The sequence below is a fragment of the Apteryx rowi genome, unplaced genomic scaffold, assembly GCF_003343035.1.
Source record: "Apteryx rowi isolate R43461 unplaced genomic scaffold, aptRow1 scaffold_20, whole genome shotgun sequence".
In the NCBI taxonomy this organism is placed as follows: domain Eukaryota; kingdom Metazoa; phylum Chordata; class Aves; order Apterygiformes; family Apterygidae; genus Apteryx; species Apteryx rowi.
In genome coordinates, this window is record NW_020448308.1 from 1,791,963 (window position 1) to 1,816,958 (window position 24,996).

The 24,996-nt window shown below is 55.4% G+C and overlaps 1 protein-coding gene across 3 annotated transcripts in view; it reads right to left on the reverse strand.

Annotated features, from left to right (window-relative positions):
• The window catches only part of CAMKK1 (calcium/calmodulin dependent protein kinase kinase 1), a 51,145-nt gene that overhangs the window by 20,404 nt on the left and 5,745 nt on the right, over positions 1 to 24,996 (reverse strand). For 2 of the 3 annotated variants that reach the window (XM_026063657.1, XM_026063659.1), the window contains exons 2-8: positions 21,487 to 21,534; positions 20,740 to 20,793; positions 15,818 to 15,869; positions 14,902 to 15,035; positions 14,052 to 14,088; positions 11,982 to 12,003; positions 10,222 to 10,310 (exon numbers count right to left, since the gene is read on the reverse strand). In XM_026063657.1, coding sequence (XP_025919442.1) covers positions 10,222 to 10,310; positions 11,982 to 12,003; positions 14,052 to 14,088; positions 14,902 to 15,035; positions 15,818 to 15,869; positions 20,740 to 20,793; positions 21,487 to 21,534 — 436 coding nt within the window. The remainder of the gene's footprint in view (positions 1 to 10,221; positions 10,311 to 11,981; positions 12,004 to 14,051; positions 14,089 to 14,901; positions 15,036 to 15,817; positions 15,870 to 20,739; positions 20,794 to 21,486; positions 21,535 to 24,996) is intronic. The other variant, XM_026063660.1, reaches the window with a different exon arrangement.

Below are 24,996 nucleotides of genomic sequence, written 5' to 3' on the forward strand. Positions count from 1 at the left end.
TGGTCTGAGCGGTACACTTTCGAAAAGGCTCAAAAGGCTGACGCTGCCCGCGAATCCTCTCCCCTCTCCAGGTCCCCACGCACAAGGGGGACGTCAACAGCCCAAAACACACCCGTTCCACATAAACATATCTGCCTTCATCCTTCCCAGCGCTAAAACCAATGGCTAAAGCGGAGCGGTTGACTCAGGTTGCTTTGACTTCCAAGAAATGTTTCCCCTTGCTTTTGCCTGGAAACGATTTGGCTCTTTCAAGCAGGGGTCAGCAGCTCGGCTGTAACAACTTCTGCAGTTTCTGTGCCGAGAGACCCGATTCGAAAAATAAATCAGTACTGCTTTATAATGAAAATGAAATGTGGTACGATATTACAGAGCTCTTTGGAGAAACCTTGATTCTGGAGCGCTCGATTAAATTCACTTTTATTAGACGCACCCTTCACCCCGTGGAAATTTCAAGCCTATTTGCATCTAAATAACAATCCCTGGGATTTCTAGAGCATCTCCTGGGCAAAGGTCCCAAAGTGCCTTAGAAATACCTGTTTGCCAAGTCACAGCCACCCCCTGAAAGGCGCAGGCATGAGACGAGGGTGCAGGCGCAGCATTTCCAGCACAGCTTGCTACGCTGCAAAGCCTGGACTGACACATCCAAAGCTCAACTCGATATTAGCGGCACAGATACGATTCGGGCATTCCCGTACAAGAGGGAGTTTCTCAGAGCAGTGAGGACACGGGGCCTGACACGCTGGGTCGGCCTCCTCCTCCTGCTTTTGTGCCTGTCCAGCAGGAGAAGGAAAAGCACCCGCTGCCTCCTCAAAAGGTGCCCGTGACCTTGCAGCTGGTTGTCACAGGAGAACTCGTCCCCGGGACAGATTCCTGGAGAACCTCACCAACCGGACACACTTGGGTTATTCGCCTGTGGCTCGAATTTTATAGCTTTTCAATAGTCTCGGCCAGTCTGCATCCGCTTCTCTCTTAATTGCACGAGCGCTGCTGACGTGGCATCTCATTACCCGACGGGACAGCGCGCCAGCAACGCAGGGAGATGGTCATAGCTGCTGCCCGCACCCCTCCGAATCTGCAACGCTCTTGGTGCTGCCCTTCCAGGAGATGTGCAGCTAGTCTGCACTTCCAAGGTCTCAGTGAAGCAAAACTTGCTCATTTAGGACACCATTTTAGCACACGTTGAACAGCATTTCCGTGAAAAGCCAGTGGGTGACGTAGGAACGGTATTAAAGGAAAGCAGACGCTTATGTGCCGCCGCACAGCAGGATCAAGCTCACACTAATCAGAGCCCAAACTTCAATAACCTCAAAATTAAAAAATCGCCGAAACCCAGCACTACAAATACCACTGCCGACGAGCACGTTGCCCCAAGGGGCTCTCGGCATCCGGCAGGTCCCCAGCCGCTCAGGGAGATGCGGGTCAGGGCCGAGGTCCTGGAGCGCCCTCACTCTGCGCTGCACCGTGCCGGGTGGATCGGAGACGCCGCGGCATTCGCCTGCAAAGCGGCGCTCGGGCAGGGCTGGGTCTCGGTGGCTGCGCTGCAGTAGACTAGGCTGGAGAAAGGGGCAGATCTGGGGGAGGATTTTGGCTGGGGTGTTCCCAGCGGTTCTGCACAGCACACGACCCTGCCTGGGGTCCCTGCGTGTCCCTCCCATCGCTCCGCTTCCCTGCTCCTTGAGGGCTTGGTAGCGAATCCCTGCCAAGAGCATCATTCAGTCCTGTTCAGCCCCTGTGCTGAGGGACAGGCGGCGGGATGAGCCAGCTTTTTCCACAGCACGCAACTCATCTCACAACTGCTCCTGGTTTCCAGATACCTCCGGCTACTCAGAGACTAAGTGGGCTTTCCCTGTCATTCAGGAGCAAACGTCTGGGAAGCGTCTGCCTAGATTAACAGCCGGTGAAGACCACGAGGGAGCAGAGAGCAGTGCTGGGAGAAGAGAAATGAGATCATTCCCCAGCCCTTTTGGAAAGGGCTCCTTTCACTGCATTCCCTTCCGGAAACCCTGGAGCTCCAGCAGGTTACCACCAGCGTGCTCAAACTCCATTTAAAAATTACACGCACAGCACTTTGCAATGCGCTGCCACGCCATGCTGTTTGCTGAGGCTGGCGCTGAATTATATCTGATTAAAAACAGAATCCCGTTTCCATTCAAGGGCAAAAGCAATCCATACGGCGCTACTGCGGAGTCTGCTTAGTATTACTCTCACATCACCTCCGTAGCAGAGAGACGATTTAACATCCTCCCAAGGAAACCGCTGCACCACCAGCCAGCAGGCTGCTCTCTGGAGCGAGCTCCTGCTCCTGCTCGCACCGCTCCACCAAGAGCGAGCCAGAGGAGATGGCTGTCGCAGGCTGGGCAAGATCGACACCTTCCTCCTTGTGCTCCCCTGCAGCCTGGGGTTAGATTAGGGGCTGGGGAAGGACCCCGAGACGCCTGGGAGAAGAACAGGGAGCCCAAAGAGCAGCCAGCCTCCTGCCCGGGGCCTTTGGCGCAAGACGGGTGCAGGCTCTTGGCGTTATGGGGGAGCACTGGGTGCCTCAAGGTGCACCAGAGAAAACCAGCCCAGAGCTCGGGGCAAAGGGACATCATCTGAAAACTGACTTGAGCACCAGAGCTTTCGAAAGAACCCGGTGAAGCCCTAGTGAGCCTGGCAGAGTCCAGCTTGCTCATCGGTTTAAGGTAGAGATGTCCAACTTCCCTAGCAGGGACACCACGTTACGGTGTCACTTATGGGCCAACAGCTCCTGTTGTGCACCTGCCCTCAGACTGACCACTGCCGTGCAGTCCAGCCCACGTGAGTGCACCCCGTCGTGTCACCCAACACAGCCGGGGCACGCGCCCCACCACTGGCAGGCACGCACAGCTCCCGCCATGGCTCCGTGCATGCCAACGTTCAAGGGACCACTGGGAAAGGGGGAAATAGGGTACGCACCGCAAGCGCTGCTAAAATAGCCTCTGCTGCTCCCAGCACCAAGCACAGCGGCTTCCATTAAAAAAGTTAAAAAAAAAAACAAAAAAATTATCAAACCGTCCGGTCTTTCTTAAAAGGCTCAACCACTCTGTCTGATCTGCTCCACCAGCTAATTACGCTCACCCTTAATGGATGGCATCTTATGCATGGTCCTCATCGATCACGTACAAGCAACACTCGCTGCTATGTGAAAGCTTTTTGTTTGTTTTTTAAATACCTAAACAGCCAACTCAAACGCCAGGTGAGGAAACCCAAGCCAGCCCCCCTTCTCCTGGTGGTGCCACTTCTGTCACCCAGCCTTGAGACACTCCAGCCTTGGATAACAGCACGGTCGATAGTCTTCAGAAGAGACAAGTCTGTGTTGACTCGGCTGTTGATTTGTTTGCTTAACTCTCCTTTTAAGATAATGGAAATTATACTTGCATATCGATGGTTGAGTAGATTAAGTCTTATCTCAGGAAAGCCAGCTTTGATCAGCACACCAGGCAGTTAGTCACTGCTGCCGGCTCAGCGCGCGGGAGCACGGCAGGTGTCTACAGGGACGGGCTGCCGAGAGCCGCGGCTGCAAAGGGAGCTCCCAAGGGCTGCAGCGGCTGCACGGCGCGACCCTCCTTCCAACCCAGCCGCCCAGGCAGACGAGACGAGCCTTGCTCTGGAGAGGAGACCAGAACTGCCACCTTTGGTTTCCCTAAACACAGTCACAGGAGGAAAATTGTGCATTTTCCATGGAGAATGCGGAAAAAAATTGTCTTCCTTTCAGCGACGCTGACAGCAATTATGCCTTACTTGGGCTTTACTAAATGAAGGCACTTGCGTCCCAATCCTCAAAGTGGGACATCCAGCTGGCATATCCCCGCTGTGTTTTGATGGAATAAGCTTCTCCCTCACACCTCTCCCACAGCTCCCGCATACATCCCCCAACACTGGGGGAGAGTCTAAGGTTTCTGCTCCTTTTGTCGAACCAAACGTCTGCTCTCAACAGGGAAAAAATTTCTCTTGCCAGCAGACAGCAGCCTAACGCTGTAGAAGAAAGTCCTCCCGTAACATGCTTCATTTGCTACTGGTTGCCACTGCTCATCTGCCAAGGCAAACTGGCACGACGCCAAGCTCATCCTCCCAGCAAACCAATTTACTGTTCAGTTATTAAATATAAGTCACCACTGAATCAATCCAGAAGGAAATTTTCCTATCTTCAAAAAGTCAAACCTGTATTCAGCATGTCACCACATCCAAGATATCAGAAGTTAAACAGTAAGCAAAACACACCGGCATATCTGCCTTAGTCCAGCAAACCTGTAGGCCTTTTAGAGGGGAGGGAATCATCAAATCCTGCAGTAAATATTTTCAGCCAAATTTCCTGTAGAAGAAAGCTTAAGTCTGAAATACTGTTGTGCCCTCATTGATAAGACTTGGGTGCTCCAGGACCGCTAGCTTTTTCTAATGGATGGTCACAGGGATGGAGGGAAACATGGCCTTGCAACAACGGTACTGACAAGGACTCTGCAGCCTGGAGAAGGCACCTTTGAAAGGAGATGCGATAGGGGGCTATCAAATCGGGGAGGCATGGCGAGGGGGAAGAGGGAACGATCGCTAAGAGTCACTCCTGGCATCAGTTGAAACCTGCAGGACCATTTTCCCACAATATGTAAATAGGATGTAGCAGATGCAAGAGATTTACATCAGTTTAAAAAGGGATTGGCCAAATTAATGGAAAAAATAGCAAAGGCTGTTAAATACAAAGACACAACCTCTGGCGTGGGAAGTGCCTGAGCCACCTTCCACCTTCATATGCAACTTCCAGCTTTTAGGATTCACCCCGGCCACTGCCGATAAGACTTTTTGTGACACCGTATTCACTTCCTGACACAGTTCCAGTGAATACAATCGGGATAGCAAAGCTGGGCTTATCCGCAAGGGGATGTGAAGCTTAAATAGCCCCGGAGGAGCACCACGAGGGAAGTTACAAGTGGAAAGGGAGGTAATTGTGCATCTCTCCAGTTCAGAGAGACACGCACATGCTTTAATTAACAACGCAAATAACCCAGCAAAATGTTTCTCTCCAGAAAAGCACTTAAGTATATGCCTAAACTACCACTTTAGTGGTACTTACAGCCTACGTGCAAAAGCCCTCCTCCCTAGTTCATGAGGAGGTGTTCAGTGCCTGCAGTATTGGAGGATTCTTGCAAGGAGGGAGAAAAGGCGCTTTCCTGCTCAGGACCCATTTCACTAGGATGGGAGGTGAAGTTTGTATGCGCTTAAATGTCTTCTGAAGTTGTCCACACAACAGAGCCTACATTGCAGAGAGATATATGAAGACAGATAGACCAGTAATATCACCACACTTGGGCCAAAAATATTTTCCCAGCAATTTAGGGACCCTTCCTGTCACCTTGTGTCCCTACACTAGTCAGCAGGTTTGGTTTGGAGCTGGACACAGAGAAGGGGCACTCCAACATGGGCACGTCTGCTCTCGGACCCTGCCTCTGCCTCCGTTTCTCCGTTATCCGTGAGCGTGCCTCAGATCTTGCAGGTATCAAAGTGCACTACCTGCTATTAAACTTACTAAAAATAGAAAGGCAGCCAAAAGCAGTCAATAAAACAAGGTGGTAGCATGTCCTGCTTCCTGGATGAGGTGGACTCTCCTCTCCAGGACATCTGTCCCGGTCTCCCCGTCGCCGTATCTCAGCTAGACTTTCCACCTGGTGTGGAAAGTTTCTGCTGCCACCACCTCAGCTGCAGTCTCCCTCCAAACGCCTCTCGCAGGAGGCGTCCCCCCCCCGGCAAGCGTCACGAGCGAGCGCCAAGCGTAGCCCAGTCACCATGGACACAAAGCGACCAGGGACCGGGTGCCACCACCGCTAAAAGGTCAGCCCACGTTCCCCATCTGCTCGGCTACGGCAGCCACTTCCCGTTTCACACGTACCTTCTGCACGGAGGGCAGCACGCTGCCCTGGATTAACGCCTTCCAGGCTCCACTTTCTAACTTCTAATTTAATAAAACCCAGCCAGCAGCGATGCATTTACGGCTGTGACCACTGTGAGCTTAAAGCAGCTGCACGGTTATAGAGTCTCCCAAATTACATAACAATTATGTATGCTTACATTAAAATTACCTTGCAATCTGCAGATTGCCTGGCAACATTTTTCCTTCAGCGTGCGCGAACGGTGCGCTTTTCCTCTGTAATTACATAATAATTGCCATGCATTTACCCAGCAGTTCTGAGAACACCATTTTTAACTTTCATTCGCTAATAAAATAAGTGGTTACTCAATAGCCCAAAATAAAGCATCCTATTGTTCCTGTTGTTGTGAGTGCTAGGGCAGCCTATCATTTATTGCCCGGTTTCATTCCCCCTGCCTGGGACTAGGCACACTTTTTTTTTTTTCTTCTGACTATCTTCTAAACTAAAAGTTTCTTCTGAGCCAGAACTGTTATGCAGGTGCCAGCAGCATCCAGCACAACTGAGCTTGGATCCCTCAGCTAAGGCATTCGGGGTCTGCTATAATATGAATGCTAATGAGAATATAAAAAGCTGCAGTCTTTGTGTCCTTCAGCATCTACTGAACAGTCTTGAGCTTCCCATTCTTATTCATATATACATTCTCCCTGACTTTCCGGGGTGACCTGAAGGATTTTGGCAGTTTTCAGCACCTGGAAGCTTCTGCATTGTCACAGATTTGCAAATATTGATTTCATTCCCACCTGGAGGCTGGCACTTCCCCACTGATTCTAGACAAATCAAGAGCTAACGTTGCATTTCAATGTGGAGATGGACTAGAGCACTGCAAACCACCTCCCCTGTCTCAGCAAGGTCCCTTGGGCCCAGCAGAGACTTGTTCTCCACGAGCGTTCAAAAGCGGGTGAATATTTTCAGCGAAAGCGAGGGCTCGCTCTGGCTACGAGAAGCTGTGGAGCTGACAGGGGCCGTCGGAGCTTCAGCAAAGTGAAGGCAGAAACGGTTCAAGGCCCTACGGCAGCATGACACGTTCCTTTGAGCGGGACACAGCTGCACGCTGGCTTTTTGAAAGCACATTTGAAAATTTCTTCTGGTTTGGGAGAGAAATAGATATTTCCTACAGTTGAAACAGCTGAAAGCCTCCCATCCCGGACTAAACAGGGATGGTGACCTGGCTCGCTGTCTCCCAAAGGTCCCCTTTCTGCTCATTGACCAGGGACGATGGCTCTACATCAAGGGTCCCTGTCTCTCCCCGCTCACTGCCCTGCCTTTAGATTTACCACCATAACTGTGTCTGGATATGTCAAAAGAAGCCAGTTATAATTGATGTTGATAAAAGGTTATGGTGCCCAAGAGATGTTAAGCTGACCGAGGTCAGCGTTGCTGAGCCAAGCAACCTGCGGTCTCCTCTGCCGTCAGAGCTGCGCAGCCACGGCCTCAAGGGCAGCATGGACAAGGAGCAGGAACAGCACCCTGTACGTAAGAGGAGCCAAACGCTTGGACATTTGGCTCCTCTCATCCATCTAGTCATCTGGCAGCCCACCTCTTGCAGGAGTCAATAGCTTTGGGAAAAGCATCAAGCTGAGCAGATGCAACGCCCATAGTACGCCCATTCCCTGCTTTAGACAGCCTGATGGGAAACTCCGCCTGTACACTCGTATTTAATAATCCTTGATGGTCGTTTCTTCCACAGATTTGTCTAATCACTTCTGAGCTCATTTAGCTCTAGCATTTGCTATCTCCTCCGGTAATAAATGTCACTGTTTAATTACATGCTACACAAAAGAGTAATTCCTTCTGTTTTAAACATGCTACCTGATTATTTTGCTTGCTATCCCTCAGCTCTCGTGTTGTCGGAGAAGATCCATTCCCTGTTCACCTCTACCATGAGGCTCAGGATTTTAAAAGCCTCTGTCATATTGCCCCTTCTCGTAACAATTTTCCAAGCTGAAGAGTTTTGGTCTAATCTTTCTGTATAGAAGATACTCCAGCACCATCCTCATCATCTTTCTCTGGACATTTTTTAGTTCTAAAGTTTAGTTCCTGGGACAGGACGAGCAGCTGCACACAGGATTCAAGATATTCCCTTCTTGCATGTAGAAGTGCACCACAGATTCAAACAAGAGTGCAAGGACATTTTCTGTTTTAGTCTCTATTCTGTTCCCAGCAATTCCCCAAATCCTGTTAGCCTTGTTGACTGTCACTAAGCAATCAGCTGGCATTTTCAGGAGAACTATCCAGAACAAAGCCTGAGTGAGAACAGCTAATTTAGGGCCCATCACGATGCATGTATTTTTAGTGTTGTTTCTCCCCCTCATGCATTACCCTGCGTTCAGCAACATGGAATTTTACCTGCCATTTTTTCAAGCTGTCACTCACCACCATGGGATCTTTCTGCCAATCTTTGCAGTCAGTTCTAACGATGACTATCCTGACTAACTAAATGTCATCACCAACCTCTCTCATTTCACTCTATCCTTTTTCTGGACAGTTAGGAAAATACTGAACAACCCAGGCCCCATTATGCATTCCTGTTTAACCTGTGACATTTCTCCATTGCGAAACCGTATTCCTACTTTTCTGATAGTCCATCTAGCTGGACACTACCAAAAAGACTTTGTTTCTTTAAGAGCTCCTGTTAACGGATCTAATCAAAAGCTGTTTGCAATCCAAGCACACCCAAGCAGGAAGCGGGTCACCTTATCTACATGTTTGTTGACTCCTCTGGAAAACTAGACGTACGAGGCATGAATTCCCTCTGCAAAAGCTGGATTGACTCTTCCTCCTCATACTCAGCCATCCCACCACAGTCAATTCTTCAGCTCACCAGTGTCTAGAGAGACCAGTCAATGGTGGGAGCAGACATCACTAACCATCGTGAGCAGCTGTCTACAGTGAGGACAGCCGAACCAAGGAGGTAGAGGCATAAATGCAGCTCACAAGCAGCTTGTCTGCTACAACACGTGCAGCTGGTACACAAGCTGCTAATGCACACCAGCCGACTCACAGCTGCCTCTCGTACATGAGACCATGCAATGGGGGCCCCGAAAGCACCCTGTGCATGAACAGATCCAGCACAAGGAGCAGTGCTGAGGGTAAAGGCAGGGGCCTTCTGCTGGAAACGGGAAAGAGCCTCAGGCTAGCACGGGTAAGCAATAGAGAACATGAGTCGTGCCTTCTGACCAGATGAAGATGCTGGTATGAGGCTCAGGAGCACCGGGGAGGCGCAACATGGGATTAACACCAGCTAACAGTGTCACAGCTCGTCGCGGCGCCAGGCCCTCTGCCCACCAGTGCCCAGCTCCATTGCCCTTGCTATTTTCAGAGATCTTTCATATCAAAAAGCAAGTGACTGGCAAATTCAAGGGCATCCTCCCGCTGCAGGCATAGGTCACAACAGAAGCCCAGCCATAAAGACAAGGTTGCAGATGTGCAGCGAGTAAAGGGCACTGCCCGACAGCCTCAGATGCCCTGCCGTGGAGAGCAAGAGCTCACCGGACGCCAGCACGCAGACCGCCCTGCCTTGTACCGTCAACCTGGGGACTCCTCTTCTCCCTCCTGCTGCTCCCCTTGGCCAAGGTGAGGCTGGGGCAAGCCAGGTTCATGCCAGCAGGGACATGTCAACTGCACCGGGGCCAAAAAATTCCCTGCTGCCATTTACAGACCTACTGTGGCCTCTCTGTACTGTTCAGGACAGGCGCTCAGCAAAGATTTTGGTCTCAGCCAGATGGGAGCCAGGCATGGGAAAAGATATGTTAGAAATGGTGGTGCTGACCAAGCAGGCCACATAGGAGAGATCTGTTGCTGGATTCGCAGGACAGAGCCCAGGAAAGCGCTCGTGGTGCCACCTCCCCCGGAGGGCACAGCAGCGCCGGGCTCTCGTCGTGCCACAGCCGAGCGACGATGACGACGAGTGATGCTGCAGAGGGAGCAGACGGGGGCAGACGCCCTCCCAGCGCTGCTCCCCAGCTCCCCCATGCCCAGCTGGGGCCAGCGGTTCGTTCCCACTGAAGCTACCTGACTCAGTCTGTGTCTGCAGATACCCGTTTCCCTGCCATTGCCTTCTCAGATACTCTCCAGAAAGAGTCAAAAAGACAAGAAAAAAAGCCGGCTGTTGTTTTCCTAACATCCTTCCCAAGGAAATGCCTGCCACTGGCATCTGTGATATGGCCTGGGTATATCCAAGCTAAGAGAGGCCACCAGCAGCAGCAAATGCTGTCACACGCGGTTAGCGGGGACCCTCTCGCTCAGCTGACAGCCCTCCGGCGTCGGGAGGCTTCCCGGTACTCACAGTACTCGATGCCCAAGACGATGTCTCGGAAGTAGAGCCGGGCCTGCTCCTCGCCGAAGGGCTGCTCGCAGGGCACCTCCATGACGGGCCTGCGAGGAAAGGAGGAGGCAGAGTAAGCGAGGGCTCTGCAAGGCGGCAGCAACGCTCGTCCCCGGGGGGGTTTTGAGCTCCTCGAGCCATCCTGCACCATCGTGGCCCCGTCTCCCAAAAGGACCTGGATCAAGCAAGGCTTGATCAGATCCCTGAGCCAGGACCTGCCTGTCGGAGAGCTCGCTCCCTTCCAGACCCTGCCGCAGCACCAGGGCTGCTCCGGGGACGTGGGGACGTCACTGAGCTTTTCCCCCTGCTGCGCTATGGAGGGACCCACCACCAACAGCGCCGAGCGCTCGGGCCTCGGTCCCTCGCGGCTGCAGCTCGTAGCAAGCCCCAGTTCCCACTGACGGCACCGGGAACGGCGCGGCTACGGCCGCCCCGAGAGCAGGGCTGCCACCCGGACCGGAGCGCGGGCAGCCTTTCCAGACACGGCAGCCCCTGGGCTAGCGCCTGGGCTAGCGGTGAGCCGGGCTAGCAGCCAGGCTAGCCCCCAACTGCCCCCTTCCGCCCGCGCCTGCCGACAGCCGAGGGCAGAGAGGCCGCCGGGGCTAGTCAGCACCTCCTGCCCGCCGGCGGCTGACAAGCGGGAGCCCAGGACTTCACCGGACCGGGGGTTAATCCTGCCTTCGGTTCGGCAGCCCAGCCCTAGCCTTGCATTTGGATAGAGCTCAGCGGCTCAGGCTGGATTTAAGCGAGATGCCGTCGTTGCGAGCCGAGCCCTGGCCGAGAACGGCCCATCGCCAAAACCGGGCGCTGGGGCCCCCAGGGGCAAACCCTCCCCGGAGTACTTCTCTCTTGCTGCCATTTGAGAGACCACCTTCGTTTCCCATTTGCATTTTTCTGCCACTGCCTTCCCTCCCTTTTTACACAGGTTTTTCGGCTGCTGAAGCCGGGGAGGAGCGACGCGAGCAGCAGGACTGGCAGAGCCGCTAATGGAGGCTAATTGCCTTCGGCTGGAGCGGGCAGGCTGCGCTCGGCCGAGCAGCACACTCCCCGGCCCGGCTGATTATAGAGGCTTTTTCCTCCCCTCTCCAAGGGGGCAGTCATCAACCCGGGCCCCAGGGAGATCGGGGAGCCCCTCGCCAGCAGCCCGCTGGAGCTGCAGCCCGCGAGAGGCTTGCTCACGGGGCCGGAGAGAGAAACGAGCCCTCTGGGAACCTGCCCCGAGCGCAGCTCTCCCGACCTCGCTCTGGCCCTGCAGAGCCGCAGACGCAAAAGGCAGCGAGAAGACTCCCGCCGCCGTACTGCCGCTCCTGCCCCGGAAACGCGCGCCGCCAAGACGGCCTCCCCCAGCACAGGAGGGCTGGGGGTGAAACGAGGCAGCGGGGGGCAAGCAAACACTGCCGTAACCTCGCACCCTCCGGGCCACGGAGGTGGCCGCCACCCCAGCAGAGTTCTCCCGAAACACTCTTCTTCCAGGCACCCGATAGGGAAAATGGCACCACGTCTGTCTTCTGGATCGAAGCCTGACACCAGGCTACGTCCTCCCAGCCTGGAGCCGCTGAGATCCGCCGCATCGCCCCAGGCTGCCACAGCGCAACGCAACCTCCGCTGGAGGCCGTCTCCTCGAACCGCCCCGCCGTACGCGGCGCACCTCCTTCTCCCACAGCGAGCTAACGAAGAACACCGAAAATTCCAACACAAGAGATCCCAGCAGGGCTACTCACCCTTTCCTCAGGAGGTCAAACACTGCAAGAAAAGGAAATCAAAGCGTGAATGAATTGGAGAAGAGAGAACTGGCCTTACGCATTTTCAGTGCCTACAAAAAAAATCCCTTCCCATACCTGCAAAATCGACCCCTCTCCTCCACTTGCCTCTTTCCCTCCCCTGTGATGAGGACACCAGGGGATGCAAAATGAAAATATTCCTCTCTTTAGCAAAGACAAACATCCCTGCTTCCCACCAGCTCCAGGCAAAGAGACAGTGGGTGCTAATTCGCCAGCTACTCTGCTGCTGCTCCCAGCGGCAGCCCTCGCCCATGTGAGCGCTGTCCGATTCGGTACGTTCACACAGGGGGCTTGGTACAATATTCCTGCTAAATTGCTGACACCGAAAGAGATGCTGCAAGAACACGTTGCTCTATTTCTGCTGCTCCAATCAGCGGCAGAGCGGCATGGCTATCGAAGCAGTAAACACTCCTCGGCAGGTGCTATCGGAGGGGAATTATTGGCACGAGTTCGGATTTGTGAAGCAGGTAGAGCTCCTGTGTGTGATTAGGGGTTAAATGGGTTTGCCCTGGGCCTGGGTCAGCAGCAATGTGTTGCTCTGCTCCTTCACGGAAGTCCACAGTCTCCCGTGGTGGGGTTTTAGGATACAGCGTTTGGCAGTAACGCAGGCTCCGCACAGCGGTGTGCGCTGATGAGAACCACGCTTGAGGAGTCTGCTGAGGACCTGCCTCTGACTCGCCCTGCAAAAGTAAGCGGCCACTTAATGTCGCTCAGCCTCTGCTCAAGGGAAGCCTAGAACACCCAGCAAGAGCACCCGGGGCCAGGCCCTGGGTTGGGGTCCAGACTCTGGAGGGGGTGTCCATTGCCATGTCCCTGAGAAGTACAACATGATCCCGCTAAAGATCCTGGCATCAGATGTGTAGGTGCAACCAGCGCTGCTTTTAAGAGAAGGATCTGCCATTATCCAGGAAAAGACCTCTTTTCTTACGAATTAAGTGATTCCTTGCGCCTTCCAAGAAATCCTAGTGGAAACCCCAGAGCAGTGCTGAGCACATACAGCTCCTCTCGCTGCAGAGGCAACTGCAGGCAGGAGCTTAATTTTCCTGCGTCCCGCTGCCTGAACGGGACGCCAGGCAGAGCGCAGAGGCGGCAGAGGGGGACGGGGCACGGATGACGTGGCCGCAGCCGGCTGCTCGGTACCAGGCACCGGTGCCACTGCCCCAGGACTCCCAACGGGAATGAGAGAGTCCCCACTTGTCCTACCGCTATTGCTGCCATTTCTGGGACTGTTACCTTGCTCCACAGGGACAGCTCGTGCTTCTCTTTTCTACAGCTTTCTGAACTGCCTCGTGCATTTAGTGGCGTTCAGCAAAAGCGCACATTTCCTCATCTCTCCTCCTGTCCATCCCCAGCGCTTCAGGCTTTACATAACGGCCTCAGCTGCCCTCCCCACCGCGCGTGTGCTCCAGCCTCGGCTGCCGCACCGCCAATGCCACCAGCACGCTGCCAGGGCTTTGGCCAAAAGGGATAAGTGGCCTTTCAAAGGCAAACAAACTCATTTGCAGGCAGTTTCAAAAGCATCCTGTAATTATTGCAGGAGAAACAGCGTTTGAGCCCGTCTCAACAAGAAACATTAGAGGGAGCAGAGCTACAACGGGGTTGGATGTCCCCCTCCTCTGGCCCATCTCAGTGCCTCTCGGGCCTGAACCTCCAGGCTTTGCCCAAATCTGGAGTTGGACCGTGGCTGGCACTTCAAGGTTTGTGCAGGAGGAAGATGAGGTGGATGGAAATTCCCCACCCTTTGTATGAATGTGTAGGTCAGCTGCAACCTCCAGATTGGACACCCAGCAGTAGGTCTGGACCAAGAGGCCAAATGCAGCAGCGCAGCTGTCTTAAGAGGTCCAAGGCTTAGCAGGAAGGTGAGCATGTCCAGAGATGTCACTAGGGGCACCTCTAGACTTTGAGTCACCACCTCTATCCATAGGCTACAGGAAGAGTCCAGAGAGACTAGCTTCACACCAGGAGGAGAAGAAACCCTCTGGTTCTGTTAGTACATAATGACTCACTTACCCATGTACAAGTTGTCCTCTGCAGGATCATCAAGGACCTGTAGGTGATAACAGAGATAAGTGGAGAGGGAAGAGAGAGAGAGAGAGAATAGGAGGGAAAAAGAGACATTTTTCTTCAAAAAACATTTTACAGCTCCCTGTACACTCTGTTGAGCAGCAGAGCATGAAGAACGACTTAGGCTAATATCCAGAGACTCCTGCAGAGAGGGAGGTTTTTGAAAGACACAGATTTTCTTGTCTCCAGAAAAACCTGGGCTTCTGCCTATATTTAGAGAAACTGCTCACAAACAACAGCACTTCTTGTCCTAGTCTGACCCCAGCCAATACTGAAAACAGCTCTGAAGCCCAGCGTCTGTGCACCTTCCCAGGCCTTGTGTAGACAAAGGTTTCACTGATCAAAGCTAGCCGCTACCACCAGCGCACCCAGCTGCTGCCTTCTCGCGGGTCCACCACCCCACGGACCAGGGCAAGAACATCAGTTTGCCACATGTGATTTGTGTCCCTGCTTGGGGTTACCAGCCTCAATTCTGAACCACTGTTCTAAACCAATTTTGGCTGATGTGGGGGCAGTCGAGGAACGATCCTCTTGTAATATAAACAAGATTTACTTCAGTGTAGCTTGGGGTGGAGACGCTCATGGACACACGTGGATCAACCCTGCTTCCCACCTGCACACCCTCCCGCACGGAGCACGGGAAGAGTGACGCCCTCAAAGCAAACATGTAGGCTGGGATTTTTAAAGATCTCTAGGATCTGGGTCTGCCAACTCCTATCACCTTTTGCTCACCGGAACAGCACCCGACTGCTTCCCCTCCCCTTGTTCGCGCCCTTAGACACAGCCCTTGCCTCACCTCTATCAGTTTAACGACGTTGACATGGTCCAGCTTCTTTAAGATGGCTATTTCCTGATAGACTCGGTCTAGCGGTGCCATCGGCTTTGGCTGCTCCCCGGAGGCTGCTTTTGACCCTCTAGGAGGAGGCCGACCTGCAACCGCAACAACGCGGGATGGGGAAAGAGCTCGCTTCTCAGCAGCACCCTCGGCATGCAGGAACAGACGGCCACCAGCCGGGCGCTGAGCGAGCCCAGGGCCTCTGGTGCCTGACCCCCAGGCGCAGTGCGGGGCAGGGACGGAGGCACCCTGACCTTCTCCGTCCCCATGGCGCTTTTTAATGTCTGACTTCTCAGGGATTGCAGTAACTCCTGAACTGACAACACTGGTGATCAGTAACTCCAAGAAACGGGCAGCAGAGCCAGACCCCCCTGAGAGATGCCTCCAGCCGTTCTGGAAGATCTCATCACCTCCTCACCATGCCAAAGTGTTCAAGTCTCCACCCTGAGCAGAGCTTTCCAAGCCCCCACCCAGGTCAGCTCCTGCTGGCTTCCAGCCTGGCCGTCTGCCATGTCCCTTGGCCCTGCCACCAGAGCCAGGTGCCGTTGGAGGGGGTAGGAATGCTCCCAGGAGGAGAGGGTCTACTCTGCCTAGCTTCCAGCATTTAATTAGGCTTCCTGGATGGTGGGCAGGAAAGAGCCAGCACTTCAAAGAGACTCAGAAGATCAAAGCTGGGAAACCTAATTACCAAGTGCTTTGAATTTCCCTGTGTTCATGCCTGTTCTTTCAATACCCACGGTGCTTCAACTCGCCCCCCAGCTACGCAGGCGGCTTTCCAACGAGGCCGCGTGCTGCAGCCCTTACGTGGGCAACGCTTCTATGGGGAGATCTGCCTGGCTGAGGACAGCAGGCAGACCTCTAAGTGCGAGATACCCACGTGGAAATCCATACTGCTTCAACAGCTTCTTTTTGGAGAGGACTTTCATAGCCTGAAGGAAGAAGAAAAAGCAGTGTTAAAACTGAACGAGAGCTGAAGAACGCATCGCAGTGACCTTGGAGTATGCTGGGCATCAGGGACCGGCTCAGGTCTGCCCTCAACCTAGGGAAGAAGTCCTCTTGTTCACGACGGGTGCCGCAGACATAACAGAGACACACAAACAACAACACAGACTTTCTTAAAGGCAGTGTTAACCTCTCCTTTCATTCATCTTCTTACCAAAAAAATAAACCTTTTTGATTTATTTTTGACTGGACAAAGAAAAAGGAGCCCAATTTCTGCATTTGGGACAGGAGGTTCAGGAAAGAGACAGGTTCCTCTAGCTGACCTCTGTGGACCTGTTGCTTGGCCCATGCTCAGCCTGTGCTGCAAGTCGGAGCAGCTTCAGGGCTGCTTCACCTCATGTTTTGCTTTGTCAGAGAAAGCAAAAGAGCCAGAGCATCACGACCTCATTGCTAACACCCCTTCTGCCCCGTAAAGCCTCTTTTGGGCTGCCGGAGAGACCAGAGGACCTGCAATGCGAACCAGCACCGTGCCCAAGACCATCGGCGCGATGCTTTCAGGGCAGCAGCAGAAGCAGAGGAGAGCAGCCCGGCGTGGAGCGCGGCTATGGCACCAAGGGAAGCGGATTCCTGCCCCCGGCTCCCTCCCTCGCAGCGCCGTGAGCCCCGGCAGCTGACATGCGGGCAGGGGGCCGGGGAGATCTCTTCTGCCATCCCCGTGGCATTAACGTAATGGCGAAAGGCAATCTGAATTTCATAAACGATCTCCGTGCCTCCATCTGCTCTGCGCGCTAGCAGCCTTTCTGAGGGCCACTCCAACGTCCCCGAGCAGCCCGGCAGGCAAATATTTCATGAGCAACCAGCTCCTGGCACGATTTGCTTAGGAAAACAGCCTGCGCTCCCGGGGTGGGGATGGTCGCGCTCTCCTTCCCTGGAATGGGTCGTTACTCCTGTTAATTAAACATCCCTATTTGCCATTCACGCTGGAGTGACCCCTGTGAAACACAATTACTCAAGGACTCCCGCAAGACGCAGGCAAATGCCAAGGCATTTTGCCGTGACACCGCGGAGGCAGGCTCTGCTACCGGTTACTGACACTTAGAGCAGGGACAGGTCACCGAAACCATCTCATCAGGCTCCTTCTCCGGCTGTTTGTCCTGGCAGCAGGACCGCTGCGCACTCCCAGGATCCTGCCCGCCCCACGCTCCCGCTCCAGCCAGGTTCACAGCTCGCCAGAATGACTGTTAGTTTTGGTACCGATCCAGTGAAATCCTCTGGATTTGCACGGGTGTAATTGAGAGGAGAACCTGGCTCGCCATGACACAACTGTCCATCCTGCTTGACAGCTCCGGAGCCAGCTGCTGGGAACGACGGTGTTGAGAGACGGGCTCGGGAGCACTTAGCTATCGCTTAGCACCACGCTGTGCCCCATACAGGCAGCTAAACGATTCGGGGTCTGCGGAAAGGGGATCCAAGACGTGCACAACCACCTCCAAGGAGAGCCAGGCCCAAGCCTGGAGGACTTCCTACACTGCCCACTTTTACCCCTCCACACTGAAGATTTGAGGGTGGTGGTGGGGGGAAATCAAAAGAAATTCATAAACCTATTTCTCTCTCAACCAGCTCCAGCCAGGGAGAAGGTTCCCCTTTCTCCAGTCCCACCCTGAAGTCCTCTCCCCCCTCCGGCACACAGAAAGCGCTCGAGCTGCAGCAGTGCTCGGGCAACCCAGGCTGAGGAGCCAGAGCATCACCCCCAGCGGTGCCTCGTCCCCCCAAGGGACAGCTCGGAGAGGCTTTGGGATGCAACAAGGTACGGGAGGAGGCCACCGGGGCGATGGGGAGGTGCAGGCGAGCTGAGCTCCCGGCGCTTCCTCCGCGGCCGCAGCGCTGGGACACGCTTGCTTCCAAGCGCCGGTAGCTGCTATTACACAAGCAGGGCCGGATCAGCCAGGCCGGGGGAGTTTCCCACCGCGCCGGCTGCACGGCTGCAGCTTCCTCAGGAAAAGAGGGAGCCCAAGGATTTCCGCTACGCTCGCCCTCACGCACGTGGACGCGGCGTGACGTCCCCTCGCGAGGCCGCGGGGGATGGCGCGCCTTCCCTCGATGCACGTGCGTTATCCGCGCTTGCTGCTCCCTCCCTGGCAGCCCGGAGCCAAGGGAAGCGGCTTTGCGAGGACGTCCAAGGGAAGGGCAGCCCGGCTCACGGGAGAGGAGGGGTGCTCGGGGCATGGCAGCGAGTCCTCGAGTTGGCGTCCTGCTTCCAGTGACAACAACGGCAAAGCGTCCCTTGTTCCAAGACATCCGTACACTTAGGATGTCGCCTTACTTGCTAACGGAGGGACTTTGACCGCGAGGGACCCGGAAAACCCGCGCACGGTCCCACTCCCCGGGAACTCGGGAGCGGGCTATTGCTCAGCTAGGCGTGCGAGTAGCCAGGACAACAAGAATTGGGTGGGAGGCATCTTGTGCTTGGATGTGCTGGGGTCTAAAAGCGCTCAAGGGCCACCTGAAGCTCCTTCTGCCCCAGGGCATTCGCCACAGCCCTTTGCTGTGTGGATTCTCCAGGGGCTAGTAAGGTTTAGGCTGGCTGTTGCCACATTTTCTTCAGCAGCAGCACTTGATTCAGCTGTCTCTTGTCATGAACTCGGAGGAACTTCTCCCCGTCACTGAGACTTGGCAGCCCTCAGTGCAAAGGGTGTTAGGTACGAACACATGGGCAGCAGAGAGCACAATCACACAAACCTTGTTTCTCAGGAAACCAGACTAAAAAAGAGAAACCCACCGACAACCTGCAATGCCATTGCTTTTTTCCAGAAGCAGCATAACAAATGTCCATCATAACCACTTTTCTTTGCAAGCTGATTTAGAGACTGAGAATTGGATGGAGCCTGACCCGAGGCATCGCAGAATCAAATCCCATCGGCGCAATGACTCTGGACAAGATCCCTGGCCGGACACGTTTACCTTCGCTTTTCATTTGCTGCTCCACCGCAGCGCTTGGCTTTTTTTTCCCCCTACTCACTGCTAACAAATCTCCTGCAAACTGGGACACTGAAGCCCTTCCAGGTGCGCAGGGCTCCTCGGCAGAGCGTCCCGAGCGTGGCTGTGCCGACCTCGCCTGCGCCAGCCGCCGGGGCCGCCGCGTTCGCAGCCGTGGGGCTTCCTCCTTGCAAGGCATCTGGGGCCGCACGCTCGGTGCTGCGAGCTCCGTGTCCCCGGGATGCTCCCTGCAGCCGCGATTCGCAGCCCGGCACCGCACTGCGGCCGGGCACAGCCACGGCGGATAAGGCTCTTGCAAGCACTTTCTCTTCTTTCACGGAAGATAAAAACCAGAAAACAAACACAACCCCTTTACGTTTTTCCCAGATGTGGTAACCAGCTTTCCCCCCCCACCCTTGTTTCAAGAGTTTTTCCTAATCCTTCACCAGCTCCAAAACTCATTAAAGCAAAGGAAATCTTTCCATTCACTGCGCTCTCCCTGCGGTGGCTCTTAAGGGTTTGTCTAGATTAGGAAGAGAAGGGAGGATTAAGCAGGGGTTAGCAAACACGCAGCAGGCTAACCTGGACGCAGGCTTTCACTGCTGGCTTTGGCTTCCCTGTTGGCTGTCCCCGGCATTAACCCGCGCCCGGCGCTAGCCCGAGCCTGGCTGCTCTGCCGCCCAGGCACAGATCCCATGCTCCCCCCGTGCAGCCACCGCCGAAAGCTTTCGATTTGCAAAGAAAAAATAGACCTCCAGCCAGAGACAACCGCGATGGGTCCCCGCTTTGTGCCGCCGCTCTGGGCGCTCCCTCGCCGGCCGCGGGATGGATGCAGGGGGGCCCCGGCTGGCACCTGCCCCTCGGCCCCGCTCTCAGTGCGACCGAATCGCCAGCTCGGGGGCACCGGAGGGAGCGCTTGGAGGCAGCAGAGCCGTCAGAAACAGCAAACGCTCCAGCGCGGCATGCAAGTCAGCTTGGAAAGCACAAGCAATGGAAAGACTCGTGGTTCCCTGTGCTTGGACAGTTTCAGGGCACCTTTTCATGGATTTTTGCTTCCATCCATCATTTCTAGAATATTTCTCCTGCAGTTTCATGCCAGCTGGAAGCGCGGAAGGGCTACCGATACTGCAGGCATGCAACCCTCCCGCCCCAGGTCCCTCCAGCCTGTTACAACCATCACAGATTTGAAATTTGGGGAGGAAAAGCTAGCTGGGAGGCAGCGCGGCTCTTTGTAACTGCTCTTAGCAGCCTGGGAAGGAGCACGCTGCCTCCAAGGGCGCTCCTGCTCCCCGGGGCGCCGGGACCGGCAGCTCTGCGCAGGGGGAGCCTGCCCAGGCGCTCTGCCGGTCCCGTTTTCCTCCGCCCAAGGCCAATCCAGCAGAGTGGCAAAATGGCTCGTGCCGGTGCCGGACACAGCGGGGAGACGTGGAGGGGCCCTTTCCTGGCTTCAGCTCAGCAAAGCGTTAAAAGCCAAGGTTTCGCCCCGGTGCCGTGCAGGGCAGAGCTCAGAGCACGGGGAGACATCCCACAAGGGGCCACGATGCGGCGTGCCCTCCGGCTGGGCTGGGTTTTCGGCATCTTGCTGATAAACCCCTCCTCGGTTCCTTGCAGAACCTGCCTGCGTGTCGCCAGCTCCTCTCTGGAGTCACAGCGGGAGCCGAACGCCACCACCCAGGCGCCTCTAATTCCAGGTGACCCGTCTCATAGCTAGCAAACATCAGGACGAACGGGCGCTCGGCGCCCGCAGCCGCCTCCGAGGCTCCTGCGCGACCCAGCCGCCGGCTTTCCCGCCCGCGCCGCCCCGTGCCCGCAGGCGGGTTGCGTTCCTCGCCCGGCGCGAACCGGAGACGCCACGAGGCGAGCGGGGAGCGAGGCACTTACGTAGTACTTGTCGTCGTTCTCGTTGTAGGCCAGCTTCACGACGCCGTAGGAGCCCTGCGAACAAGCACAAGCCGCGGTGAGTCCAGCGGCGCCACCGGCCCGCTCGCTGCTCCGGGCAGAGCTCCGGCGACGGGGGGAGAAAAAACCCGCCACGGTCCGTGCGAGAGCACCTTCGGCTGGGAACCCCTCCATCCTTGTCCCGAAAGTGCCGTGGCCCCGTCCGCAGCGGTGGCGGATGTCCAGCCGCTGCCCGGCTCAGCCCTCTGCAGAGCTGCGAGGGATTCGCCTCCGAACCCCTCCGTGGCTTTTAAACACGGACCAGGACTGACCTAGCAGCTGCTTCATGGATGTAAAGCCTTAACTTGTCCTGATGGGGGACCAAGCACCCTGCCCTGTTTTTTTGTTTTGTTTTGGGGGTTTTTTTGTTGTTTTTTTTTTGCTTTCCTGGCTTGTATTAACGCAGCAAAGGCATCAGCGTTACATTTGGCGAGAAGCACCTTGAAAGGAAGCCAACTCATTCACCTTCAGAGGGAAGGAAAATAAATTTAGACTTCAGAGGAAGCAGTTCCAGTTTGACCTTGAGCAAAGCTTAGTCATGCTAATAGGGCAAAAAAAACCAAAAAACCCAAATCAAAACAAACACCCGTTTCCCAGTGAGATCCCTCGGGCCGGCACAGCATTTTCCTCTGTATTCGCGTGCACGCACGCAGCTTATTTTCTCGAAACCCCCGAACTCCAGCCACGTACCTTGCCTATCTCGCTCTGCAGCTTGTACTGGTTTAACTGCACGCAGTCCTGCGGGGCAAAAGGAGAACAAAGTTAGAGCATTGGTAGGAGGAAATGATCGAGCTCGAGTTGGTATCAAGTCGAGGCGAAGTGCCGACTGAAGAAATACTAAACCTTATTTAAACTATTAGCCATTAAGCTGTAAGCACTGCATTTTTCCAACAGCTCCGGACAAAGCAGTCGTAGGCTGAAGTCCGAGGCTGTCGGCCTGGGGTAACCCTAGAGGCGCCCAATGCACCGGCCTTACGCCAGGTTCAGCCCCGCGAGCCTGGCGGCAGCATCTGGCCTCTTTGCAGGGCCAGACCCGGGATTTAAGAGGAAAAACGCCCGCCCCGGCTCAGCTCGGCTCAGCGGGGAGGGACGGGGCTGCGGCAGGCTGGCCAGCGCGGCCAGCGACAGCCCCGCGAAGACGCGGAGCTACCGCGAGGGGCCGAGCAGCAAGGTGTAACCGGTTCATAAATCCCCATCTTCCTTCCTCGGCAGGCAACCGGGCTGGGCAAGGAGCCGGCGCTCGCTCGTCGGCACGCTTGGAGCGGCTCAGGCTGAGCGACGCTCTGCTCGGGCCCTGCTCCTCGCAGGGGACGAGCTGCGCGCAGGCAGCGGGGGCAGAAAAGCGCCTGCACGCTCCCGTCCCGCGGCGCGGGCGCCAGGCGGTCATCAGACGCCGGATCCGCCGTTCGCTTTAGCGTTAGGCTGCATAAAGAAAACTCGCTGTAGCAAAAGCACTGCTGCTTCATTTCGCTTGGAACTGACCCCTCCGCCTTCATTAATTAAGGAAAAAAGAAAACGCCGGGTGCCCCAGAAGCCGGGTGGGAGGACGGCACCGCGAGAAAAGCACAACAGGTTAAAAACAGCAGCAGCAAAAAGATTCTACGTAGAACAGTGTTTGCACCGACCACAAAGGTGCAAACCAACTTCTGGCTTAGGAAACGGTAAAGCCCAGCCTGTCAGGTGCCGGGAGATACGCTAAACTGAGAGGTCATTTTATTTTTGCCCCACTTCTTATATCCTTTCTCCAGGCACCCCCTATTGCTATGTGCTTGCTGTCAGCGGGGTTGGGCTCCGGCACCGTTCGCCGAGTCCGCGGGGCTGTATTCCGCGAATGGAAGAACAGAGCCGTGACACACCGACGGGCAATAAATACAGAGGCAGTTTCCAGGGCCAGCGGGCTGCCTTCGCCCGCTCTCGCTTCCCCGGGAACCGCGGGTCTGGAGGTCAGGCCTCCCTTTCACCAGCTTCCACCAAACGGATGATAAAAAGATGAAGAGAACCATTCACAGCACTAAGACATTTTTGTGGGTCTGTTGGTCTTACTGAAAGGAAAACAGACCCTGCGGAGCGCGTCTTACCCTGGCGGCATGCCTCAAAAAACCGAGATGCGCTCCCATTTTGCTGGAGCCGAAGCGTCTGCATTTTCCCACGCCTGCCCTGCGCACACCCCGCTACCGCGTAGGGAAAGAAGGGTGCACCACGGGTTCGGCAGCCGGCGAGCCCCCGGCTTGCACGACCTGCACGGTCGCTGGCTCGCGAGCCACAGATCGAGGTACCGGAGCGATTCCCAAAAGCTCTTCTGGATCCCAGTTCCAGCCCCCTGGCTCCCTGCTGGAGACTCCCGGGCTCCTCGCCAAGCGATCCCAGCGCCTCTTCCAGGCCAAAACCCCCCGTGGTCTCGGACCGGCTAAAGCAGTTTGCTCCTGGTTTAGCAAACGGCGTTTCACTGCGCTGCAGGCGAGGGGGAGCCCCAAACCCGGCGGGATGAGGGAGGGGGGCAGCTCGCGAGCGGAGCCGGGGACGCAGCCTCAGCCTCGCGCCGGGCACCCGGCCCCGGACGAGGCTTTTTAAACCCAATAGTTCCCCCCGAGCCCTAGACCGGGCACTTCTTTAAGAACAGAGCCGATAGGAAACACTGGCACAGGTGGATTAGACTTTCCGCAAACCCCAAAATGCCGCTGCAACCAATGGAAACAGGGACAGGGCAGCGAAGAGGTGCCATGTGCATTCAGCCCGTTATCAAGAGCGTTCTCCAGAGGGGGTGCTAGAGCCCCAGCCTCGCAGCATCCCCCTTACAAGCGACGCTGCTGCGCTGCAGGGCGTATTAGAGCACCGACACGGGAGATGACTTTGGCGCTTCCCCCGCCACGGACCTGAAAACGCCTCCAACGTGAGCCATCACCGTGCAGGAGAATAAAGGAACCGGGAATTTATGACTTCAGCTTGCAAGCACTGGCTTGTCAGGAATACAAGGAATGATTTAAATCTTGATCTTGTTCCCAGCGAAGGAAGTTTTTTTCCACTGCCCTGACAGGGAGAAAGAGCCAGCGGTGAGTAATGTAGCCACAGCAGCATATTAACTCTGCTGCGAGCACAGCGTATAATATCCTTCCAAAGGCACAAACCCATCCATCAGCACTGGGAGCAACAGAAGGAAAGACTGTGACCCAGCAAAAGAAACTGTAAAGCATAAGACCATCACAATGGTTGGAGAAGAAAAACCTCACTGAATTTTATAAAACAGGACTAGATTTTAATGCCTTATTTTTTCATTATCAAGAAAGCAAGTAAAAAATACAGAGAAATTCTAGTGCAATACCATGCATGTATATAAGCAACTATTCTCTTTACTTCATCTTCGAACCGTGCAAATTTCACCAGGGGCACGGGGAACCGGAGAGGTGCAGAGACCCTTTGGTTTCAAGCCTGCAAAGCACATGCACAAGTTTAACTTTATGGTTAAGTGCGTCTTTAAACCTGCTGCCCAGCCTTTCCCCGGCCAGACCCCGGGCAGCCTCGCACAGCGCGTATCCCTGCCGGCTCTGCAAAACAGCAGCGAGGAAACAAGGAAAGGAAAAAACCTGCGATCCTCCCCCGAAGGAGCAGGGAGCATGCAAGCATAGGAAAACCCAGGTTATGGACACAGGGAGGACAAATTCCCCGTGAAAACGCCACGGCAGCAGATCCGCCTCCCCACCGCAGGCTGCGCTTTGCATCGCAGTAAATTTTGCAAATGAGGCAGGAACGGTTTCTGGCGCTGGCTCCTGTCCCGCATCCACGCGCCCCTCGCCGGGCCCTGTGCGAGCACAGCATCGCCCGCAGAGACGGGGAAGCTCTCGGGAGAGCGGCAGGAGCCAAGACAGCCGCTACGGCGGGGCAGCCGGCTTCGTGGTCCGTGCTAAGCAGGCGGGCGTCCCGAGAGCGTGTCGTTAGCTGCTGCTCCTCGCACACACTGTCCACGGGGGCACGACGGCATTCTTGCCCCCCTCCTGCGGGAGCAGAGTCCTCCTCGGGGGACATAACGCACCCAGCTGGGCAAATCCTCCTACAGAGCGTTTCTATTTAGCGCAACCGAGGAGAGCCTGGGGCTGCTCTGCGTGTCTGGCGCAGCGACACCTCCGGCTCTGCTACCCTCCCACGGTGCCTCTCATCGCTGGCTAGAAGATGCCACCTTTTCCCAACGATTTTTTCCCAGGCTTT